General features: G+C 40.8%; 1 protein-coding gene across 1 annotated transcript in view; it reads left to right on the top strand.

Moving 5' to 3' along the window:
* The window catches only part of cyp7b1 (cytochrome P450, family 7, subfamily B, polypeptide 1), a 291214-nt gene extending 270807 nt beyond the window's left edge, over window positions 1-20407 (top strand). Inside the window, exons 4-6 of the mRNA XM_087985934.1 lie at window positions 2311-2517; window positions 8892-9070; window positions 14801-20407. Of these exons, the coding sequence (XP_087842060.1) occupies window positions 2311-2517; window positions 8892-9070; window positions 14801-15091 (677 nt within the window). The 3' untranslated portion in view covers window positions 15092-20407. The remainder of the gene's footprint in view (window positions 1-2310; window positions 2518-8891; window positions 9071-14800) is intronic.
* Window positions 20408-25661: the final 5254 nt, after the last annotated feature.

Here is a 25661-nt window from a genome sequence, read left to right as displayed (position 1 = left end):
TAGTGAGTTTTGAAAAGATTTGGAGCTCAGGTTGAGGTTCTGGATATAGGTTTGCTCGCTGAGCTGGAAGGTTCATTTCCAGACGTTTTGTCACCCTATTGGGTAACATCTTCAGTGGGCCTCAGGCGAAACAGTGTGTACATGATTCCGGCTTGCAAGGGACTAATTTGCAAAGAGTTTGGAGGCTTGTATACCACCAAAACCACCAGTGAAACCTGGCTTGGTGATGCACTGTAGCCACAAGACACCAAGGTAAGTGCATAGAATCCCTACGGTGCAGAAAGAGGCTATTCAGCCCATCTATACTGACCTTCCAAAGAGCATCCCACCCAGACCAGGTTCCTCACCTTAGTAACCCACATTTTACGTGGCTAATCCACCTGACCTACATATCTTTGGATTGTGGGAGGAAACCGGAGCACCCGGAGCACACGCAGACACAGGGAGAATGTGCAAACTCCACACAGTCAGTTGCCCAAGGCTGGAATTGAACCAAGGCCCCTGGCGCCAATTTGTTCACATTTTGGGAAGGATTCTTGAGAATGAGTAGCAATGGGAATGTAGCTCTGTGCTCTTTAACAACTCTGTGGGCTCCCTCTGTCATGAACTTACTTCTGTCTCCCAGCCTACAGTGGCTTTGCAAACTGGAGTTAGGAAGGTGTTTGGAAACAAGTTTGTGTTTGAATGGTTTTATTTGCGTTTTAGTTGAAGCTTTAAAGAATAATTTATGTTCTCAGTCCTGAATGAATAGGATCATCTGAGCAGATAGGACACATGAAAACTAAGGCACAATGACAGGAAAGGAGGCTTCAGTCCATGATGACCTCCTGACCTACTGAAGGATTGGTTTGCTTAGTTTTTCCCCACTGCCCTGCAATTTGAATTTCATTTTTGGATAATGATGCAATCCCATTTAGAAAGCCTCATTTTACCCATCCTCTACCAGACTCTCAGGTAGTGCATTTTAATTTACAATTGCTTTTGGAACAGTTTCTTTTGAACTACTCTGTATAGATCCCTGATGAATTTTGCTGCTCATGGAGTCATAGAGTCAGACAGCATGGAAACAGGCCCTTTGGCTCAACTCATCCATACAGACCAGGCTTCCTAAACTGAACTGGCCCCATTTGGCTCTCTAAACCCTTCCTCTCCAAGTACCTGTCCAAATGTCTTTTAAATGTTGTTATTGTACCCATCTCTGCCACTTCCTGTGGCAGCTTGTTCCATATCTGCACCACCCTCTGCGTGAAAGCGTTGCCCCTCAGGTCCATTTTATAGGTTTACCCCTCGCCCTAAACCTATGCCTTCTAGTTTTGGATTTCACAGCTCTATATAAAAGACCTTGTCTATTTATCCTATCCATGCCCCTCTTGATTTTATAAACCTCTACAAGGTCACCCCTCAACTTCCTGCATTCCAGGGAAAAGAAAATCCCTATCCAGCCTTTCCTACCAACTCAAACTCTCCAGTCCCAGCAGTAAATCTTTGTTGGACCCTGTAAAATAACCTCTTAATCGTTTCTCAAAGTGAAAGCCAGGCTCAGTGAGCAAACTGTCTACTCTGCTCCTTTGTTTTTGTTTTTATGAACAATCCCAACTTCTCCCAGCCTTTCCACGTAGCTGACGTTTCCTCATCCTTGGAACTATTCTCATGACCCTTTTCCAGAAACGGATGGACAACCCCAGGTTGGAGCAGCGTTCTCTGCAGGTTAAACATAACTTCCTTTCTTTTGCAATCTATGCTACAATACAAATCTCTATTGTAAGTCTATCCAGCTTTTATCATGCAAAATAGATAACCAATATGGAAGAAGACTGATTTACGTGACTTATCCAATATTCATGTTAGACGTAGACGATCATGTTATAAAGGTATTTTAATATTAGGCTAAAGCACCAAAATAATTGAATTGTTACGTTTAAGAGAAGACAATTATGTGACCTTGAATGTTTCTAAATCTTTTAGAAGTAGTCTGTATTGTAATATTTCCATCCTGCAAAAGCCTTCTGGGATAATTGAATTCAACTTTTTGCTGATGTGCTAAAACAAGGCACTTATTGCTGATAATGAGGCAGATTTAACAGAGCCACATTTATTCCTTGCCCCCTCCCCCTCCACCCCTCCCATGTAACATTGCTTTGAAACTGTCCTCATTAAGTAGAAAATTAGACTTCAGAACCCTATTGGTCCTCATTAGCATTCACTGATCCTTGGCTGGGTCTTTGTCCTAACATCTTTTAATTAGCACACTGCAAATCTAATCAGTGTAATAAATGCTATTAATCTTCCTTTTCACTTATTTTCTTGCAGCACATCATTTTGCCTTCCTGTGGGCTGCTCTTGGAAATACAGTTCCAGCTGCATTCTGGGCCCTGTATTATCTGGTGAAAAATCCAGAAGCCCATGCAGCTGTACGTGATGAAATTCAGCATGTGTTCCAGGCAGCTGGTCAAAGAGCAAGCCCTGACTTCAACATCAGCCTCACCAGAGAGCATTTAGACAGCATGGTGATCCTAGGTAACTGCTTTTTAACATGCAATCCTGAAAAATGCAAGTGCATTTCCAATCTGTTCGGAAAATACATTAAACATCCAGTTGCATCGATTATAGGTTATGGGCTCCCTAAGCATTGAATGGATAGTTTGATTACTTTGTGAGCAATTATTAAATAAATTTGGTGATTCTGTTCTCCCAAAGACGCAAGCAAGAGCGAGACCTTCAATACTTAAAGATCCTGCTGTTTTTAAGTGCAGCTCACTGGGTGAGTGGGATCACCAAATTTATCCTCAATAATGAAGTACCAAATAACTTGAGCAGTTCTTTCGACAGAAAGCCAGGGCTGGTGTTTGAATGTTTGATGATTTTAATTCATGGTGCGGCGGTGCCTTTGTTGGACTGGGGTGAACAAGGTCAGACGACAAACGACACCAGGTTATAATCCAATAGGTTCATTTGAAATCACAAGCTTTCAAAGCGCTGTCAGGTGATGAAGGAGCAGCGCTCTGAAAGCTTGTGATTTCAAATAAACCTGTTGGACCATAACCTGGTGTCATGCGACTTCTAATTTTAATTCAAGTTTTAAAAGGCCTGACACATTGTGCAAATGGTTATTTATTTCCTGTTGTTAATGTTAAATAATTGGTATATTCAACTTCCTTTTTAAAAAACAACAAAGGGAATATTTCAGGTTCAAAGTCCCTCATTTGGCTGCCTAATGTTGAAGGAAATATGAAAATATTTTGTGACTTCATATCTTGAATGTTTACATTTATACCAAAGGACCCAACTCTTGGGTAATGATTCTTAGGAATTTGAAACGATTATGAAAACAGTTGAAAATACTTAACTTCACAAACTTGCATCTCCAAATTAAACCGTCTCTGTCACTCTGTTTCACCTGTGATTTTGTCTCCACTATTAAAGATTGTGCAGCCTTACACTAATATTCACCTTTGCTGTGAAAGCTATAATTCTTTGAGAAAGAGAATTTAATTCGATGTACTATAAGGTTACCTTAACAAAAATATCCGGTGCACAATGTGTTAAAACTGTATATCGGATCTGACATATATTTTGGAATGAGAAATGAAGACATATGATTCTTTTAATCTTGGGAGTCAGCAAAACGGAAAAAAAAAATCCTCTGAGGAAATGCATGATCTCATTTGAGAACAGCAATCACACCTTATCTGACATTAGCTTCTAGTCTGCTTTAGGAAGCAGCAGTTTAAAATTGGGATGCTCAAGAGGTAATGAAATGGAGACTGACTGCTGAAAATTATGACATTGCAGGGTTACTAAATGCAGTAACCATGAATGCACATATCCTCATGTCTTTCTTCTATGTAACTAAGTGTGACTAGCTCATCTGAAAGTACTTTGGTCTCGAAGTCAGACGATTATAGGTTCAAACCCCATTCCAAAGCTGTAAGAGAATTGAAATGCTACACCAGTGCTGTACTCCATTGTTAAAGCTGCTGCTCTTTGGTTGGGATATTAAATGGATGTCCTCATTGATTTAAGTACATTTAAGATTCTGTGGCAACAAGAACAGAAATTGTTAGAAAGTGGAGTTAACGTTTCAGGTTTGGTGACCCTTCCTCTCAACTGAAGAAGAGTCACCGGACCTGAAACATTAACTCTGATTTCTCTCCACAGACGCTGCCAGACCTGCTGAGCTTTTCCTGCAATTTCTATTTTTGTTTCTGATTTACAGCATCCGCAGTTTTTCCGGTTTTTTATTAAGATTCTGTGGTACTTCACTTTAACATTAATAGATAAACTGGTCATTTGCTGTTCGTGGAATCTTAATTTATGCAAACTATTGCTACATTTATCAATTTTAGTAATCTAACTCATAAAGTAATTAGTTGGACTCAATTTTACAAGATGTAAAGTATATTTTTTAATATACATTCTGTGAATATCTTTATGGCAGAAACACTCCAAATTATCCTTTGCTATAGGAATACTTTCTTCACCTGAAGGCACTTTCCGATAGTGCTTGCTGCAATGCGTAAACTCAATTTCTTGTCATTAAATCTGTAGTGTCCCACAGCAGCACTACTTTAAATACTGAATTTTCAAAATCCACACCCACAGGATGTTTCTCCAATGAGAAATTCCATCTTTTAAAACCCATCATTTAGATATTTCAAACAAAAGTAACGGTCGTCTGATCTTGACACACGCCAGGAACTATTTGTGAATTCGGGCTCACCCGTCAATCACAATGCCAATCTGTCAGGCACCATTTAGACAGCTGCTTCCTTCCCAATGTACTGCACAGTGACATTAGGCCCCATTGTCACCGTCATGATTGACAAGTGGCTCAATGTTCACAAATAGTTTTGGGGTTTATTTTTCAAACTTTCTTAAGGATGGGTAAACGTAAAGGATTAGTTAATGGGATAGAAGAGAAGAATTCCAAGTGGTGAGTGAGCTTTGTCTCAGCTATTCCTCACTGGGTCAATTGAAGATCATAAGAAATAGGAATAGGAGTAGGCCATTTGGGCCCTCGAGCCTGCTTCACCATTCTACAGGATCATAGCTGATCCAACCTTCCTCACGTATGCTTTCTTGCCTTTTCTCTGTAACCCTTGATTCCCTGACTGATCGAGAATCTTTCTCTCTCAGCCTTAAATATATACATGGACTCTGCGTACCCCCAGCTGTCTGGGGCAAAGAGTTCCAAAAACTCTCAACCCTCAGGAGAAAGGAAATTCCTCCTCATCTCAGTCTTAAATTGGTGCCCCTTTATTCTGAGACTGTGCTCTCTAGTCCTAGACTCTCCCATGAGGGGAAATACCCTCTCAGCATTGACCCTGTCAAGCCCCTTAAGAATCCTCTATGCTTCAATGGGATCACCTCTCATTTTTGTAAACTCCAGGGAGTAGTGCCCTAACCTGTTTAATCTTTGTTCATGAGACAACCCCTCTATAACAGGGGCCATCCTAGTGAGCCTTCTCTGAACTGCCTCCAGTGAAATTTTCCTTAAATTTCTTAAATAAGGGGGCCACAGTGTTTCAGATGTATGTACATGTGACATGAAGTTGGAAAATGTTACTAGACTACATCTTGATCACCCTTTATGGGATTAATTTATGTACATTGCTTTTAACTTCCTCCTCCAGCAATAACCCATCTAAAGCCTAAATTTTATAAAATATCACTGCCATCTGAAATGTGGTTTTCCACTAAGACTCCGAAAACCTGAGCAGAAAGTGCACCCCAGAGGGAGAAGGCGTTTTCCCCAGCGTACTGCTTCTGTGACGCTTTCTCTTGCACGTTGGCTAAATCACATTTTACTGACTTCCATGAAGAAGAATTGGAATGGACGTCTCAGTGAGAAGCAGAGTTGGCCTTGAAGGTCAATTCTTTATGACTACAGTCATCCTCTTTCATCTAATTTTATTAAGTTAGATATTTTCAATAGATCAGGATTGCTTACTGATCCAATAACATTTCAGTCTTTTGTGTTACCCAGTTTACAAGCAGGATGTAACATTTGTTTCCTTACTCTAGTCGACAGGGTTAGGTTAAGTTGAAATGAACTGATGATTTTTTTTTAAGTCAGCAACTTACTAAAAATTCTCAACACATTTACATAGCAGGCTGATTGCACAATAAAATTCTATCATTGTGGAGTGAATTCTTTGTTTTGCTGATTCCTTTTGCTGCCAGTTTATTACCTGACAAACAATCAGTGTGGCGATTGGCCACTGTAGTATTTCTAGTTGGTGACTGATCATTTACTGTTCAGTATTACTGAACCACATTTTATTGACCATTGTTTGTGTGCTTTGTGAGTCTTGAGTCAGGTGCTAAATATCAAAGTAGTTGACAATGACCTTTAAGTTTTGTGCAATCCTTTAGTGATTGGGAACTGGGCATCGAATCACCATGTTGTATTTCAAGCTGACAGATTCATGCAAGACCGTAATGTTTACAATAATGTCTGCAATTATTTTGTAGCTTGCGCTGTTTCTTAGTTTTGCGACAATTAATTTATTTGAAAAATTAGAAAAAATATTTACGGTGATTGCTATCTTATCAAATTTCTGGAAAGCCGCTGAATTCTCAGACAGTCAACTACAGCAAACATAGCAATAGTTTATAACCAGTCTCTCACAATATTACTTCCCATTGGAAGGAAGAAAAGACTAGCTTGTAATTTGAATGCTTTCATGTATTGTTGTCAATTGGCTTCTACCAAGGCTGTCCATAGGTTGTAGGTGAGATTGAAACTTTCACTTTAATAATCTAGAGAAACATGTTAGCTGTACAGGACTGAGCCTGCAAATGTTTCATAACACATATTTCAAGAACAAATCAAGAAATCTTTCACAGATGCTGGCAATGTAGTACTTTTTGAAAAGGAACTGAACGTTTTCCTTAACCTCAATATTCCAAGATGTCTCCAATGTGTTTTTGAAAACAAAGGTTGTGCACACTTTGCTGTGTGGTAATCTTGGAATAGGCTTTCAATTGGCTTGTTTGTTCTGTACTAGTACAGAAACAGATGCAGCACCACTGTGCTGGATAATTTACAAACTATAGCTCTTGGTACTGAATAGAAGACCTCCCAAGCTACCAGCTGATCTATCTGTGGCATTGGATGGCTGCTTTTGATATATGTTAAATGTGTGCAAGAAATTGTAAGCAGGGTTATTTAGATTGATGAGATTTTCTGCATTTTATTTTTGGGTATGTGTTGCAAGCTTTGAATGCTTTATAGAAATGTGTCTTTTAATTTATCAACTTAAACCCCATAGGCCTGTGCTTCTCCCTTGCTGATCATCATCTGACTCATTACTTTTGGCATTTAATAATTATCATCATGATTGCTCAAAGCCAAAGCAGGCTAACCTCCCACATGTAGCTGGTACTGTAAGGTAAAACAGATTTGTCATTTACGATCTGACCACGAAGACACACTTTGCGCTCCATTATCGTGATTAACTTCTGCATAAGATATGCTTGCCCAATTGTCATTTGTGATACTACATCAGCCACTGACTGCCATGCTGCAAGGGAGAATTTCAGCCAATGGAATGTGACCATGTTGCTCAAGTGATAACTACTGCACGACCATTTCACCGTCGTGTGCTGTAGTCATGAAATTTTTTTTTCCTCTCTGTTTCGTCTGATTTCTTAGGCAAACAGTAATGTTTCACTTGTCATCTATCATTTCCCGAGCACATACTAAAATGGTTTATACAGAGTGTCTTTCTCGTGGCAGCGCACAGCATGAGGGTAGGAGGGTAGACATTTTCTCGTACGCTGCAACGTTTCGCTGCCAGGGCGCTGCCAGTTAGAATCTATCGTGTCAGGTGCCTTGTGGCAATCCGCAATCCAGGCTTTCTTCTGGATCCGCAGTCCTGCTCTGGCTTCGTCACCAACAAACCGATTTGATTCTGCCTGATTATAGTAACGAAGGCAGTCCAAAAGAATATGCACAGACTCACTGTACGTCACATTGAATCACCGCGCTGACCACACAGAGCTGACCAAAGCTTCATTCCTTTAGACAAATGCACGCTTAAGGAGAAACCTCCTGCAAGAATGCATCCCATGCCACTTTATTTTCTGTGCACGCTGCTGCAGATTTAATGTTTACTGAAAGAACAGTTGCTGTTTACTTCGGATTAATACTTGCAGTTTTTTTTAAGCTTCCTTTATTAGCAACGCCATGGTTGCTTGGGATGTGAACTGCCTTTATCCCTTAAATGTAGGTGACGACTTTTGTAAATTTGTACCCTCTCATGGGCGGATACAATTTTTTGACTTCCCCAAGATGATCAGAAAGAATCAAGTTGCTAAATTCGCTATCCAGATATACTGTTGGAAAGAAGTCAGTTTTGATTACAATGTGAGTGTTGCAACCCTAGACAGGAGCTACATGCTGATATGCATTCTATCAGAATGATTTATGCAAATTATGCACATTATTCCCACAGGAATTCTTCTTCGAACTGCCAGGATAAATTGCCGGAAATTAGCCATAAAATCTGTCGAGCAGGGAACAAAAGTTGAAGGCCACTAGGATGCCAAGGACATTGGGTTTCTGGAGCCTACTAAGATGGGGTGGTGCATTCAGTTTGAAAAGCTTTTCTAAAAAAATCTGAAAATCTGCAATTATCATCTTTGCAAGGAAACTGTATCTCTTTTTGTGTTGAGGTCAAAGAATTCCAGCACTTAACTCAACACTGAACACAGCTAATATGTCATTCAATATGCTCAGAATTTAAAGGATATTTTCCCCCAAAATAAATTATGGATACAAAAAGTGAAAAGAGACGGGATGTTTCTAAAATTTTTGACGCTAATACCGTTTCTCTTTTTCTCTGTATTTGTTCTCTTTGTCTGTTTTTATACTTACTTGTCTTTAGGAAGTGCCATAAAAGAGAGCTTCCGATTATGTAGTGCCTCTATGAACATCCGAACTGCTCAGGAGGATTTCACCTTAAAACTTAAAGAAGAACAGAGCATCAAACTGAGAAAAGGCGATTGGGTTGTCCTTTATCCTCAAATTCTGCACATGGATCCAGAGGTTTATGAAAATCCTGAGGTATGTCGTGTCCTGCATGTGCAGCTCAGTCTATCCTGCTGCCTTACAGCAACAACCAAGCCTTTTGTTCCAGCGTTGTGATTGCTCTTTCTTGCGAAAAGAATCTCCCATCTTTTGAATAGCGTGTGGTCCAAGACCTGAAGGTCATTGAATTTAGTGTCTCAATAGAGAATATGGGAATGAGATTGAGTAGTGTTGCTTTGAAAAGGATTAACATTGAACTGTGAATTGATTGGCTTGAAGTCAAGAGAACTCTCTGCTTTGTTAGGTAAAGGATCACTTGATGAACAAGAAAAAGAAACGATAAAGAACTGTGTCAGTAACAAATAAGCTGCATCATTTAGATAATTGTGCCGGAGCATCATTGATTCCAAAAATTCCTGTAATAGCCATATGTTGCTTCACATCACTTCATAAGGATTCTCCCTTTTCTTGATCAATTGATATGGTGCTGTGAACTTGAGATTGTGAAGCTGTGTCTCTGCACTGAAGCTCTGAAGGTAATTGTGTCATCTCCCTGTATTTTTTCTCTCTCTGCAGCCAGAGTTAATGAATATCAAAGGCTGGAAATTAATCCACCATGGCACGGCCTTAATGTGGCTTGAGAGATTCACCACCTGCATGCAAATTAAATGCAATCAGATTCTACATTGCATTTGGTGAATTGTTGCTAGTACTAGCATTAACACTAAACTATGAGCTGAGGTTGGAGAGCAGAGATGACTGTTCCAGCAGCAGCAGCAGCAAACACTGCTGTCTTCTTTCACACCGTGACCTTCCCATGTACATGTGCACATGAATACATTAAATTCAGCTATTAGTAATAATTGACACTTATTATTCAAGACAAAAATTTGATTTGGCCAGCATTTAATTTAACATAATACATTCTTAGTACAGTAAATCATGGTCAACTACCATTGAATACAACTAGTTAACATTGATGCAGCATTACGTAAATAGTCTTTCATAAATATTGCCATGAATCACTATGTTACATTAACAGATGCTTGTAGCTAAAAACAAATTCCTGTTGCCATCTCTCCAAAAAATTCATACATATTTACGATTTCATAATATTATTAAATATTTAAAGTCAGATTAATATTTAACTTTAAGGTATGAATTAGTCTAAGGGTTCAAATGCTGGTTGTAAACTCAGCCTTATTTAATGTCAGCTAGGTAAAAACAAGGACTGCAGATGCTGGAAACCACAGTCTAGATTAGAGTCCTGCTCCTCGGATGCTGCCTGACCTGCTGTGCTTTTCCAGCATCACTCTAATCTGGACCCTTATTTAATGTCACCTGAAATTTTGTAATTTACTCCCAGGTATTCATTAGTATCTGCCAAAACGTAAACATGCAATGAAAAGTAGTTGAAACTTACAGGTACAATTTTATACATTTCAAATCAATGTCTAGGTGCTTGAATTTGATAGAGAGAAAAGAGAGTAAAAATAACCAGGATCTAGAAGAGAGTGAAAAGAATGAGGGAGATGGTCACGGAAGGTTTTCCATTTACAAACCCATCAGACTGCAAGACTGAACTGTTCTGAGCACATTGACACCCAACTGTACCTTGTTAATTCCGCCAGTAAAAAGAGCAGGACCTTTTTCACTTGGGAAATGGTTAGGGTTAGGGCTAGCGTCTCAGTTCTCAAGACAAAGCTCTACATATTTTTGGTTTGTGATGGCAAAAGGACATGAAGCAATGACAGATAAATAGAGATAAAATACGATTGAACTGTAATCCGATTAAATGCCAATGTTGGAAGTCACACTACACTAGGTTATAGTCCAACAAGTTTATTTGAAATCGCAAGCCTTTGGAGCACGTGAATGTGCCTAACCTTACTAAAGTTTGTCTGGATCTGTTTTATTTAGGTGGTATTTTGGCTTTATTTTGGCTTTTCAAGTGTTTCGGTAAGAAACATTAGAGCGTGTATGAATACCTGTTTGGGCTATTTGTTGTTTGCTTTTTTAGAATATTTGCAGGTTATTGAATTAAATCCACAAAGAGTGGTATCCTGACACCCAAGTTGCTGTTTATTTGCTCGTGGACAGTCCTTGACACTAATCCAGTTCCCTCAGAGCTGGCTGTCAGTGTGACACTCCAATTCATTAATGTTTTTAACCTGTTTTTATAATCAACCTGTTCAGAGATGTTATTACACACCTCTGGGACAGGTGGGACTTGAACCCATGCCTCCTAGTCCAGGAGTAGGGACACTACCACTGCACTACAAGAGGGTCCAACACTCCTCTTTATATCTATCAGCCAGTGCTCCCAGATTAGACCAGTTTAATAGCCCCAATCAAGGAACTCAGATTCTATAAGGTCCACCTGGCTGACCTCCTCACAATCATGCCAGGAGAGTTACAATGTCTGATACTGGGCGTGGATGTGCAGCAATGTAGGTTACTTTCCAGTGAGCTATTCATGGAATAAATCCTGATCCCACCTTTGTAAGAAAGAAACTTCAGGATGGATCCTGCACATTCCTGAAGGGTGGGTCTTCAGTGATGTCATCATGTAATGTAAGACAGGGATCCCATCCAACACCTCCCTCCCCACCCTTGAGCTCATTCCCATTGGACCAAGAAAAGTCTATCAGAATAAGTAATTGACTTACTGGGTATAATTGCTTACTATTAAGTATTACTGAAATAAAAGAGAGAAAAGCTGTTGAAATGTTTTGGCTTTCCGTCACCCACACAGAACAAGAATACAAACATATCAAAAGGAGCAACAATTTATATTGCTTAAGAAACACGATCCAAAACATTTCAGCGGCTTTTCTCTCTTTTTTTGTTCAATAATAAGGGTGGCATGGTGGCTCAGTGGTTAGCACTTCTGCCTCACAGCACCAGAGATCCGGATTCAATTCCCGCCTCAGGCAACTGTCTGTGTGGAGTTTGCATATTCTCCCCATATCTGCGTGGGTTTCCACCGGGTGCTCCGGTTTCCTCCCACAGTCCAAAAAAAAATGTGCAGGTTAGGTGAATTGGCCATGCTAAATTGCCCATAGTGTTAGGTGAAGGGGTAAACGTAGGGGAATGGGTCTGGGTGGGTTGCTCTTCAGAGGGTCAGTGTGGACTTGTTGGGCCGAAGGGCCTGTTTCCATACTGTAAGTAATCTAATCTAATACATTCTGTACCGCCAAGCAATTATACCCAATGAGACAATTACTTATTCTGATAGACTTTTTGTTGGTTAAATGACAAAGAGATTCGAATCACATGTAATGGCATTTGACCTGGAAGATATAATTGCCTGATGTTACCACATACCCTTTTTTTTGCAATTTTCAGGAATCTATACGGACCATACCATATTTTGTGTTGTGATATCAGACAAGTTACTTTCATAGTTAGACCATTGAGCTTAGACAATTGAAATAATTGATACGTGAAACATATATGGGGTACATTCCTAGATTTAAATCTCAAATTATGCCCTCTATTAATAATTTCAGGTCCTGGAAACGCCTGTATTCAGATTACACTCAGAGGTCACTGAAAGGCCATTAACGCTTTGACTAGTCATTACTTCATATATCACTATTATGACCCCCAGAAATAATATTTAATAAAACCACAATTTGGATTGTTTGCAGAAAATATTAATTTTCTGACAAATGGGATATGCCTACACGGCTGAAATATTGGGAAATGTAAGAGAGAGAACATTGAATCCTGCCTTTAGCTTTGCATTTCCTCGTGTTTGTTCACCTCGGTATAGTATCGGTGATATTTCAGTCATGCTTAACAATTACATTGAATTGCAGCCTTCAAGTAAACTGATGATTGCTCAGTAACGGATCAGAGATTAAAGTATATGGGACAAGTATAAACAAACAAAAATATTTAAAATACGTAGGAATACTGCATTAAATGGTAGTGACATGTTTTCACAGTGGCTTAGTGGAACCATTTGGCAATCAATAGACAAGATAGAAAGTAAAACTGAATTGGGGAACAGATTGTGTACTACTGTGCGGGAGGCAGATTTGAATTTTCACAGTTAATTTGAATCGCCAGCTTCCTTTAGTGCCTTTTCCAAACCTCAAAGAAATAACATAACATTTCCTGGCATTTACTCAGTTGGGGCTACATTTCAGAGCAACCTAAACTTTGCAACAAAATATGTAGGTTAATGAATATGTATGAAACAGTTCTAGAATTGCAGGGTACAGGAATTAAGGGAAGGGGGCAGAAGGATCAGAGGGGATGTGGTGGAAAATGCTTTCACTCAGAGGGGGGTGGAAATCTGGAACTCTCTGCCTCTAAAGGTGGGAGAGGCTGAAGCCTACATCACATTAAAGAAGTATTTAGATGTGCACTTGTGATGCCAAGGCATATAAGGCTATGGGCAAGCGTTGGGAAATGGGATTAGAATAGTTAGGGGGCTGTTTTTGACTGAAGTGGACATGATGGGGCAGAGGACCTTTTATCTGCACGAAAGACCTCTGTGACTCTGATAAATTTATACCTTATGAAAAGATTCATCAGGTAAGGTGTTCCATTTTGGAAAGTCAAATCAAATTAGGAGTTTCATGGTGAATAGTAGGGTCTTAAGGAGTGTAGTTCTCTGAAAGTGGAGTCCCAGGTAGACAGGGCTGTGAAGAAGGCTTTTGGCACACTGGCCTTCATCAGTCAGGGCATTGAGTATAGAAATTGGGAAGTTATGTTGCAGCTATACAGGATGTTAGTGAGGCTGCACTTGGAGTATTGTGTTCAGTTTTGGTCACCTTGCTATAGGAAGGATGTTATTAAATTGGAAAGAGTGCAGAAGAAATTTACAAGAATATTGCCAGGACTCAAGGGGCTGTGTTATAGGGAGAAGTTGGACAAGCTTGGACCTTTTTCCTTTCAAGCGTAGGAGACTGAGTGGGGATCTTAAAGAAGTGTATAAGATCATGAGAGACATGGATAGGGTGAATGCACTCAGTCTTTTTCCAAGGGTTGGGGAATCAAGGTCTAGAGGCCATCAGTTTAAGGTTGGAGGGGAAAGAATCAAAGGGAACCTGAGGGACAATGTTTTTACACAGAGGGTGGTACGCACGTGGAATGAGCTGCCAGCTGAAGTGGTTAAGGCGGGTACATTAACAACATTTAAAAGGCATTTGGACAAATACATGGATAGGAATGGCTTAGAAGCATATGGGCCAAGTGCAAGGAAATGGGGTTAGTGTGGATGGACATTTTGGTCGGTATGGACCAGTTTGGGTCAAAGGGCCTGTCTCCGTGCTGTAGGACTCTGACTCTATGATTCTATTATCAGCTTTATCTCTTATTGTCCACAAGTGACTGTTTGTTTAGCAAAGCAAATAATTGATATTTCACTTCCAAGCAACTTGAAGTGGAAGCAAACAACTGTACCAATATAATTTTGACTTAAAAGTTTCTTTTTATGTGATCTAGTTTATATTAATATTTTAAACAATTTTCTCCATTTCTCTTTGAAATTCACGTTTTATGACCGTGATGTTGCCTTTGGCACTCCCCTCAGTAGGTCAGGCAGCATGTACTTGTAAACTTTGACAGAATGATTGATGGAAGACACCAAGGGCTCACCTGAGAGTCACTTACTTGCAATTTCACTTAATAATATCAACCAGAAAACGGGGCAGTGTGTGAAATGAGCTACAAATTTGTGCTACAACCCAAGTCAAGTTTCACCTTCTTGTAACAATGCATAGAGACTTATTTTGATTTCTGTTTTTGCAGGTGTACAAGTATAATCGCTTTGTGGAAAATGGATTGGAGAAGACTGCCTTTTACAAGAGAGGAAGGAAACTTCGGTATTATTTGATGCCTTTTGGTTCTGGATCCAGCATGTGTCCTGGGAGACACTTTGCAGTCAGTGAGATCAAAATGTTTCTCTCAATAATGTTAGCTACATTTGACTTGGAAATCATTGAAGGAGAAAAGCCAGTTGGACTTAATAATGACCGGGCAGGCCTTGGTATCCTGTTGCCAAATTCTGATGTTCAGTTCCGCTACAAATGGCATCAGTGAAGAAAGATACTACATTTCCACTTTCAAACTGAGAAAATGATATGTTGGTCAGTCAGGACTGGCTGAAGGAATGGGGGAAATGCTTGCTGACCTTGATTGAATCAAATCTGGGAAATTCTAAACAGCATTGTCTATATTATTCTCTACCTTTGATGTATTGTTTGTGTTCACAGTATAGAAAAAATCCTGTTTAATTCTAAGTGGTGCATAACTTTCAGATCTTTTAACCTGATGCTGAATGTGAGTTGGAATAGATTTGAGTATCGGCATCAGTCAATGTGAATTTTCATGTAATACAAATATTCTTAAGGAGCTGAACTGGGTGAAGATGGCACTGCAGGGCTCACATGATTTTCCATCCATTCAAAGTTTTTCAGGGACTCCAGCCCTCCGTAAATAAGTAGGGAAATTGTAAGGTGCAATTAATCCAGGCCAGCCTGTTCAGATGCAGTGAGCTTGCAATCTGTGCCTGCCACTTCAGTTTGTGATTGAAATGTGAGGCCACTGCTGTTGAATGTCTGGACATCTGAACAGGGGGAGTCAGAAAGTTGGTAGAAGCCAGCACAGTTATGATGCTTACAGCCAGCCTGCACCTTTTAACCCGAGAGGTGCACTTTGACTGCAGAAGGTGCTGGAAGTAATTTTAAAATGCAAGATTAACCGAAGAAAGAAATGATAATGGTACAGTTCTATAAAGAGCAAGCTCTAGGTTTGTTTTTGGCAGCAACTGAAGTATGGATGCAAGATGTGGACAGGGGTACCCTCTGGACATCAACTCAAAAGCAGCGTGAATGAATTAATCTTACGCAAGTGGCTCAGGTAATCAAAAGTAACTTTAAAAGGCCATTTCCCACCAATGATATCACTAGCCTTGCACACACTACTTATATACCATATCGCTATCATTCACCATCCAAACATCCTACTGAACAACAACCCAAATCTCTCATTTATGATTTCACATCACCCTTTCACTCTTGTATTTATAACTGTCAAATTTCACACCTTGGCTAGAAATGTTGTCTGGTCCAGTCTGCAAGGAACCCAGATCCAAAGTGGTCACCTTCACTCACAAGACCATCATCGAACAGCTGAGAGGCTGCAGGTATCCCTGCGACAGGGGACTGTTTTCACTGAGCACCCCCACTGTGGGCAAGGGGGTGACCAGACACTCTATCCTGGATGTTTGTGGAATAATGGAGATTCAGTGAAGTTTTCAGAATAACAGAAACTGCTAAGTTCAAATAGTCCACATCCTGGCTACAGCAAGGGCCATAATCCACAAGTTGGTAGTTACAGTTTTATCCAGTAGGTGTAAAGGCTAAAACAGTCTGTATAATTGTCAGATATAAATCACAAGCTCTTTAAAAACAAATGAAAGATTTTGAGCTGCTGCTGTCATTGGATATTTAAATAACTGTTCTAGGAGTTAAAATATCTGTTTCTTCATGTTTACCAAAGACCTCTTTATGAATCTGATTTCAACAAGTTACAATGATATCAGCACAGAATTCAAAATTTGCAGTTTATTAAAGGATTAGCTGTCTTTGATGTGGGTTTGTGAATAGAAGTTTGCTTCATAAGAGACTACACACTTGATGATTGTAAATTGTTTTATTACTGTAAGGACTGTATTACAAACTCGGGCCTTTGTTTTATTTTATCTCAGCGTGGTTCCTGAGATGTACTGACGGTGGATAAGACCATAAGAAATAGGAACCCAGAGTAGGCCATTCGGTCCCTCGAGCCTTCTCCCCTATTCAATAGGATCACGGCTGATCTGACATTCGTCACGTCCACTTTCCTGCACTTTCCCTCCAACCCTTGATTCCCTGACTGATCAAGAATCGATCCACCACAGCCTTAAATGTACACATGGACTCTGTCCCCATACATTGAGGTTCAAGTCCATAGCTCCCTGAAACTGGCCACGCAAGTAAATAGGGTGATGAAGAAGGCGTATGCCATGCTTGGCTTTATTGGTTGGGGAATTGAGTACAAGAGTCAGGACATCTGACAGAAATTCTCCTGCACCTCCACACACCTCATCTAATGTGTCTGTTGCCCTTGACTGGTCTCCTCTACATTGAGGAGACAGGACACCAACTTGTGGTTCGTTTCAGAGAACATCTCCAGGACACACACACTAAACAACCCCACTGCCCTGTGGCTGAACACTTCTGCTCCCACTCCCACTCCGCCAAGGACATGCAAGTCCTGGGCCTCCTCCACCACAAAATTCTTGCTACCCGACACCTGGAGGAAGAACGCCTCATCATCCACTTTGGGACCCTCCAACTACATGGGATCAATGTGGATTTCACCAGTTTCCTCGTCTCCCCTCCCCGCACCTTATCCCAGATTCAACCCTCCAACTCGGCACTTCCCTCTTGAACAGTCCTACCTGTCCATCTTCCTTCCCACTATCAGCTCCACCCTCAAAACTGACCTATCACCTTCTTCCCCACCTGAATCTACCTATCGCCTTGTCAGCTACCTTGCCCCCAGCACCCCTTTCCATTTATCTCTCAGTCCCCTTACCCCTACCTCTCACGTTCCTGATGAAGGGCTTGTGCCCGAAACGTTGATTCTCCTGCTCCTCAGATGCTGCCTGACCGGCTGTGCTTTTCCAGTGCCATACTTTTTGACTCTGACTCTCCAGCATTTGCAGTCCTCACTTTCTCCCTGCAAGAGTCAGGATGTCGTGTTGCAGCTTTTTAAGGCTTTGGTTAGGCCATGGGGCTTACAGTATTATATTCAGTTCTGGTCGCCAAGAAGGATGGGGAGGCTTTGGAGAGGGTGCAGACAAGGTTTACCAGGATGCTACCTGGATTAGAGGGTATAAGCTATAAGGAGAGGCTGGACAAACTAAGGTTGTTTTCACTGGAGTGATGGAGGCTGAGGGGAGACATGACAGAAATCTATAAAATTATGAGCTGCATAGATAGGGTTGATGGTCAGAATCTTTTTCCCAGAGTTGAAATGTCTAAAACTGGGGGGTATGCATTTAAAGTGAGAGGGGGAAAGTTCAAAGGAGTTGTGAGGGGCAAGATGTTTACACAGAGTGGTAAGAGTGTGGACCACACTGCCAGGGATGGTGGTGGAGCTAGTTATGATAAGAGTGTTTAAGAGACTTTTAGATAAGCACATGAATATGCACGGAATGGAGGGATGTGAACCAAGGGCAGGCGAAGGGATTAATTTAGTTTGGCGTCATGTTCGGCTCAACACTGTGGGCCGAAGGGCCTGTTCCTGTGTTGTACTGTTCTATATTCTACCCCACTGTGGCAAGGAGTTCCAACCATTCTCAACCCTCTGAACTCAGAATCTGCAAATCATCTCAGTCTGAAATGGATGTCCTTTTATTCTGAGACTGTGCCCTCTGGTCCTAGAGTCTGCCATGAGCAGAGAACCAAGCTTGGCCTGTTAACCAGCTTGCCTCAATACTCTGCCATTCTCATGTGTGCCTCCGCTCTGCTTCCCAAGTGCTGGACCCAAGCCTGGCCAGCGGCACCCCTTCCCCATGAGTATTAGATCGGACACAGCTGTCTCAGGAGTGAAACTCCACCCCACTGTATTTCACTGAATGTTAAGGAGAATTATTCTGTGTGCATGCCTCTTAGTGAGAGTTCTTCTCCTTCACCACCTCGTCCCTCTTACAGCAACTGAATATCCTCTGTGTCACCTCTGCTTCATCTCCTGGTCATGCTGTAGGCCAAGGGGAATAGAAACTGCAGTAACAAAGATTGGGAGCAGGAGTGTGCGCAGAACCCTTGGAGTGAGAACCAAACTCTTTACCATGCACCATTCCACTCTGTGTAAACTTCAACTTTAAGTAATAGTACAAACAATTAAGGCTGTGCTAAATCTATCCTAGCCAATCAAAATACATCATCAACGAAACTGAATCGAGTCAATGAACCCTTTAAGTATCTCTGGTGGAGGAGGAGAGGGAGTTACATCTTGCTGCTAAATGCACATGCAACTTTGTGAGATTAACATAGGGAATAAGATGGTGGTTTTGAGGTACAAAATGGTATTGCTAGAGTCAAATCAGTATTTCATACTGACTAATCTATAATCTCATCACTGTCGTTGTCAGTACATTTCCATACCACATGTGCTGACAGCCTCCTAAAACATCATGGTCCTATTATAGACAAAATCTTAGTTTATTATTGAAAATACAGGCACAATGCAAACAAATTTTGTGATCACAGAATACAAAAATAACAACATTCTGCTAAACAATCATGCAACACTCATTAGGTCTCAGCCAGTCTAATTATACAGTCCTGGTCCCTACTCTTCAGAAAGGATGTCCAGTCATCAAAGAGGATTCAGACTGAGGATTAGGGTTAAATGGGCAGTTGATTAAAAAATCAGTACAGGTTTTTTTTCATTCATGGGATGCAGGTTTTTGGGCATTTGCTGCCCATCCATAATTGTCCAGAGGGCAGTTAAGAGGCAGCCATATTGCTCTGGATTCTCAAGGACAATTGGACAGCGTGGTGGCTCAGTGGTTAGCACTGCTGCCTCACAGCGCCAGGGACTCGGGTTTAAATCCAACCTCAGGTGACTGTGTGGAGTTTGCACATTCTCTCTGTGTCTGGGTTTCCTCCCACAGCCCAAGGATGTGCAGGTTCAGTAGACTGGCTATGCTAAATTGTCCATAGTGTCCAGGAATATGCAGGCTAGGTAGATTATCCAAGGGGAATGGGGTTCGGTCTGGGTGGGATGCTCTTTTGAGGTTCAGTGTGTACTTGATGGATTGAATGGCCTGCTTCCGCACTGTAGGGATTCTATGACATTGATGAACCAGATAGGTTTTTATGATAATTGACTGCAGTTTCACAGGTGGAATTTAGCAAGCTTTTAATTCCAAGTTTTATCCAATTAAAATTTCACCATCTTCCATGTTGGGATTTGAACACAAGCCCCCAGAACATTCACCTGCGGTTCTGAATTATTAATCCAGTGACGTCACCATTACAGCACCATGCTACCCTCACCCCCACAACTAATATTGATCAAAATACCACCACTTGTGTTGTAACATTTATTAATGCTATGATTAAAATATCCTCGATTATTAACTTTGGTCTGAATCTGGTAAATATATTTTGTCATGATAAAATTTTGAAATACATTAGCTTGTATTTTGTAAATTACAATTCCTGTCAAAAGATGCCGTAAATAAGCTGCGGGAAAAGTCTTTCCTGCTATAATCCATTAATTCTCCCTTTGTTTTCAAATGTTCTGTATTTTACCGTATTCTAATATTATAAGAAAATAAAACTTGTGTTTTATTCAGTCTCATATTGTCTCAGAAGCGATTGTCCTACTCATGCTTGTTTGAGATTATGTGCATCATAAAAATATCCATTTTATATGGAGGATTTGCTTTAATTATATTACATTTTAGATTAATGATAAATTTTAATACAAAAGAAAACCTGCATATACAACAGAAGGGACTGTAATTGTTATCTAAAATGGCTCTTGACAGTTATAATCCCCTCATGAATACAACTGTATGTTTCATTCTCTGTGTATGAGTAAATGCATATATGGTGGGCTGAGTCATGATACAGTCATGCAGTGGATCCTTTTTAAGTTTTACTATGTTAAGGTAACAATGCCACCTGTAAAACAAAGGGTAAAACCCATTATTAAGGTGGTGTAAGAAACTTCTAGCTGGATTTAATTCCATGACCAATATAAAATGAAGTTGGGCAATGAAAGTAAATATCTGTACCTTCTGTGGCAAGACATCATTTGTGATAGTTGGTGTTTATTCAAAGTATGTGTAACATTTAATCTTTAATAAACAGCATGCATTTTACTCCATGTCCAACAATTCATCATTGGTATACAGAGGATACACTGTTCTATTATTGCAAAATTCACATTCCTAACATTGTAGGTAGTGTCTACATTTTACATCTAGAAGTGTGCCTACAAAATAACTCTACAATAATGCAACTTTAACAAAGGGTCCATCCACTATGATCTTAGAGTCATAGAGGTCTACAGTACAGAAACAGGACTGTCAGTCCATCAAGTTTGTGCTGGTCAAAAACAAGCCTAATCTCATTCCCCAGGATGAAAACTGAAAGAACTGCAGATACTGTAAATCAGAAACAAAATCAGAAATTGCAGGAAAAGCTCAGCAGTTCTGGCAGCATCTGTGAAGGGAAATCAGAGTTAATGTTTCGCTTCTGGTGACCTTTCCTCAGAGCAGTTCTGAGGAAGGGTCACTGGATCTAAAACATAAATTGTGATTTCTCTTCACAGATGCTGCCAAACCTGCTGAGCTTTTCCAGCAATTTCTGGTTTTGTTTCCCATTTTCTAGAACTTGGCCCTTAGCCTTGTGTGCCAGGCATTGTAAGTGCACATCTAAGTACTTCTTCAGAACTATCTGAGCAGGTCTGGCAGCATCTGTGGAGAGAAGGCAGAGTTAACATTTCGAATCCAGTTGCCCTTCTTTGAAACTATGCAGATTTTTGACCAATCATCCCATCTATGTCCATCTACAAACTCCCTATATCTTCTTCACACCATACCTTCCTACCTTTGCGTCATCTGGGAATTTAGCCCTCATCGGAGTCGTTGATATAAATTGTAAACTTGTCAAGGGTGTAGTACAGACCTCCGTTTGTCACATCCTACCCATCAGAAACTGACTTATTTATGCCCACTCTTTTTTTTAATGAACCTGCCAACCTTCTATCCATGACTATATGTAACTCTCTACACCAACATTCCCTGTCAGTGTGGCAGAAGTTTCTGGAAGTGAACAACATTCATTGACACGTCAATTGACGTGTGTAGAGCTTCTTGCAACTCAGAGGGAGTGCTACGCAAACTTTTCATTTCCGCAATAATGTTTGAATTGGAAATTTATCCTTTGCCTCTGTACATCCAAGTGCAGTATGTCTACAGACTCATGTTTGTCCACAGCACATTATTCTTTTGCAGTACTTTTGTAAGACGATGAAAAGTGATTTTCCTTTCAGAATAATTCAAAATGCCGATTGAGCTTTTCAAAGTGCCCAGTTATGCCCTCCCTAATGACCAATTGGGAATCTTTTCCCATGACTGACTTAAAGCTAACTAGCCTATTGTTTCACATTTTCTGATTCCATTCCTTCTTGAATAGGGAAGTTATATTGGCCACTTTACAGTTTAATGGAAACTTTCCAGAATGTAGCAAATTCTGGTTAATTAACACCAATGCTTGCACTGCCTTATTAATCACTCTTTTAACACTCTGGGATAAAGACCATCTGGACCCAAAAACTTGTCAATCAATTTGCATAGTATATATCTTCAGTGATTGTAACTTCACGAAGTTTGTCTTTATTCTATCTCTTAACTTACAACTATTACCGGAATTATCCTGTATCCTCTATAAGTGAGGATAATGGTCTGCTTCCATATTTGTTTAATTTTTAATTTTTAATTTTATATACCTGTTGGAACTCTTGTTATCTTTTTTACGTTTCTAGCTAGCTTCCTCCCATACACTAATTTCTTCCTCATAATCAACCCTTTAGTCATTCTGTATGGCCCTTTATATTCTGACCATTCATTTGACCAGCTGCTCTCCGTTGTACAGATTGTTTTTCCTCTCGTTTTCACCCTGCTTTAGTAAGCCAGTAGGGTCCTCCTTTTAAAACTTTTCTTTATTGTAGTCCGTATTTAGATATGTAGATATATCACATTTTCTTGTAGAGACACTTGTAAATAAACGTGGTAAACACAAGACCAGATACAAAAGAATATATAGTTGTTTTGCAAGCAATAAGTCAACGTGCAAGGCAATAAATAAAATTCATGCCACACAACTGCTATGCAATGATCATCTCCAATAAGGAGACAATCTGGCCAATGCTCTTTAACACTCAATGAATTACTGCCACTATCAACATCCTGAGGGTTACCATTGACCAGAAACACAGAGCATGAGAAAGGTTTGGAAGTTGTTTCACTCTGAACTTTGACTTAAGTCTGTCTTGCTGCAAACTGTGTGTGTCATCTAATGTTGATGAGGTTTTTCAGGCATTCCTTGCTGCTGTTTTGTACTCCTGCACCTGTCTTCTGTTAGTTATTGTCTTTGAAGCCAGACTTTGTGCATGGGGGTCCAGTGTCTTTTTACATAACGAGCCTTGCACGGAGATGGAATGCAGGTTGGTTTCATGGTGGTACAATGGTCCTCAGTTCCACGCACCCTGTTTGCTTTTCATGTTCTGGCTGCAACCAAGGAAGTAGCATAAAAACATAGAAAACAGGTGCAGGAGTAGGCCATTCGGCCCTTTCAGCCTGCCCACTATTCAATATGATCATAGCTGATCATGCAATCTCAATATCCCATTCCCTCTCTCTCTTGCTCTCTCCATACCCTTGATCCCGTTAGCTGCAAGAACCATGTCCAGCTCCCTCTTGAATCTATCTAACGAACTGCCCCAACAGCTTCCTCTGGGAGAGAATTCCACAGGTTCACAACTCTCTAAGTGAAGAAATTCTTCCTCATCTCTGTCCTAAATGGCTTATCCCTTATTCTTCAACTGTGACCCCTAGTTCTGGATTTTCCCAACATCGGGAACAGTCTTCCTGCATCGAGCCTGTCTAGTCCCATCAGGATTTTATATGTTTCGATGAGATCCCCCCTCATTGTTCTAAATTCCAGTGAGTATCAGTCCAGTCGATCCATCTTTCCTCATATGTCAGTCCTGCCATCCCGGGAATCAGTCTGGTGAACCTTCACTGGGCTCCCTCAATAACAAGAATGTCTTTGCACAGACTAGCAGATTGAAACTGCATACAATACTCAAGATGGGGCTTCACCAAGGCCCTGTATAACTGCAGCAAGACATCCTTACTCCAGCTCACTATGAAGGCCAATATGCCATTAGCTTTCCTTACTGCCTGCTGCACCTTCATGCCAACTTTCAGCGTCTGTTCCACCATGACACCCAGGCCTCGTTGCATCTCACCTTTTCCTAAACTGCCACCATTCAGAGAATAATCTGCCTTCCTGTTTTTGTGACCAAAGTGGATAACCTCACATTTATCCAGACAACGTTGCATTTGCCAAGCCTTTGCCCACTCAGCCAGTCTGTCCAAGACACCCTGCAGCCTCTTAGCATCGTCCTTACAGCACACCCTGCCACCCAGCTTAGTGTCATCTGCACATTTGGAGATTCAGCATCTCGAGCCTGCACTGTCATTTAACAAAATCAACCCGGATCCAACCTGTAAACCCAAACCCACATTCCCACCTACCCCTGAAAACTTTTCACCCACTCATCAAGAATCTAACCACCTCAGCCTTAAAAGTTTTCCTCCACCTTTCAAGGAGGTGAGTTCCAGAGGCACATTCCTTCAGACGAAAAAAAATTGCCTTACCCCATCTTTAAATGGCATTGCCTTATTAACAGAATCGGAGGGGTTTAGAGGATTAGATTAGATTAGATTAGATTAGATTACATTACATTACAATGTGGAAACAGGTCCTTCGGCCCAACAAGTCCACACCGACCCGCCGAAGCGCAACCCACCCATACCCCTACATTTACCCCTTACCTAACACTACGGACATTTTAGCATGGCCAATTCACCTAACCTGCACATCTTTGGACTGTGGGAGGAAACCGGAGCACCCGGAGGAAACCCACGCAGACACGGGGAGAACGTGCAAACTCCACACAGTCAGTCGCCTGAGGCGGGAATTGAACCCGGGTCTCAGGTGCTGTGAGGCAGCAGTGCTAACCACTGTGCCATCGTGCCGCCCACAAATTATGGACCAAATACTGGCAAAAGGGACTAGATTAATTTGGTTGGCATGGACAAAATGGACTGAAGGGTCTGTTTCTGTGCCGTATATCTCTGTGACTCTATAACAGTGAGCTCTTGGTTTGAGAATCTCCCATAAGAGGAAACAATCTCTCTTCATCCACGCCAAAACACTTCAGGATCTTCTCTGTTTCAATCAAATCACCTCTTGATCTTCTAAAGTCCAGCAACTACAAGCCAACTCTGTCCAATCTTTTCTTAAAGCACAATCTGCGCATTCTACGTGTTAGAGACAAAAAAAACCCGGCAAATGCTGGAATCCAAAGTAGACACGTAGGATGCTGGAAGAACACAGCAAGGCAGGCAGCATCAGGAGGTGGAGAAATCAATGTTTTAGTATAACCCTTCTTCGTTCTAGGTGTTAGTCTGATAAATGCCTTCAAAATTGCTTGTAATGCATTCACATCCTTCCTTAAAGGGGGTTGGGGGTGGGAAGGTGGGGAGACTGTATTCAACATTTCCTGAAGAAGGGTTTATGCCTGAAACATCGATTCTCCTGTTCCTTTGATGCTACCTGACCTGCTGCGCTTTTCCAGCAACACATTTTTAAGCTTCAACATTTAGTGTCAACAATACCCCATATAACGGAAGTATAACTGCCCCACTTCTGTATTCAACTCACCTCAACAAATGATAAGATGTTATTAGTTTTCCTAATTATTTGCTGTACCTGCACACTAGCGTTTTGCAATTCATGCACTATGACACCCA

This window comes from Chiloscyllium plagiosum, unplaced genomic scaffold (genome assembly GCF_037043375.1).
Source record: "Chiloscyllium plagiosum isolate Xiang-an unplaced genomic scaffold, Cpla_swu_hap1 HiC_scaffold_4, whole genome shotgun sequence".
Classification (NCBI taxonomy): Eukaryota; Metazoa; Chordata; class Chondrichthyes; order Orectolobiformes; family Hemiscylliidae; genus Chiloscyllium; species Chiloscyllium plagiosum.
Note: the sequence above shows the minus strand (reverse complement) of the source record. Positions and strands in the feature narration are given on the sequence as shown.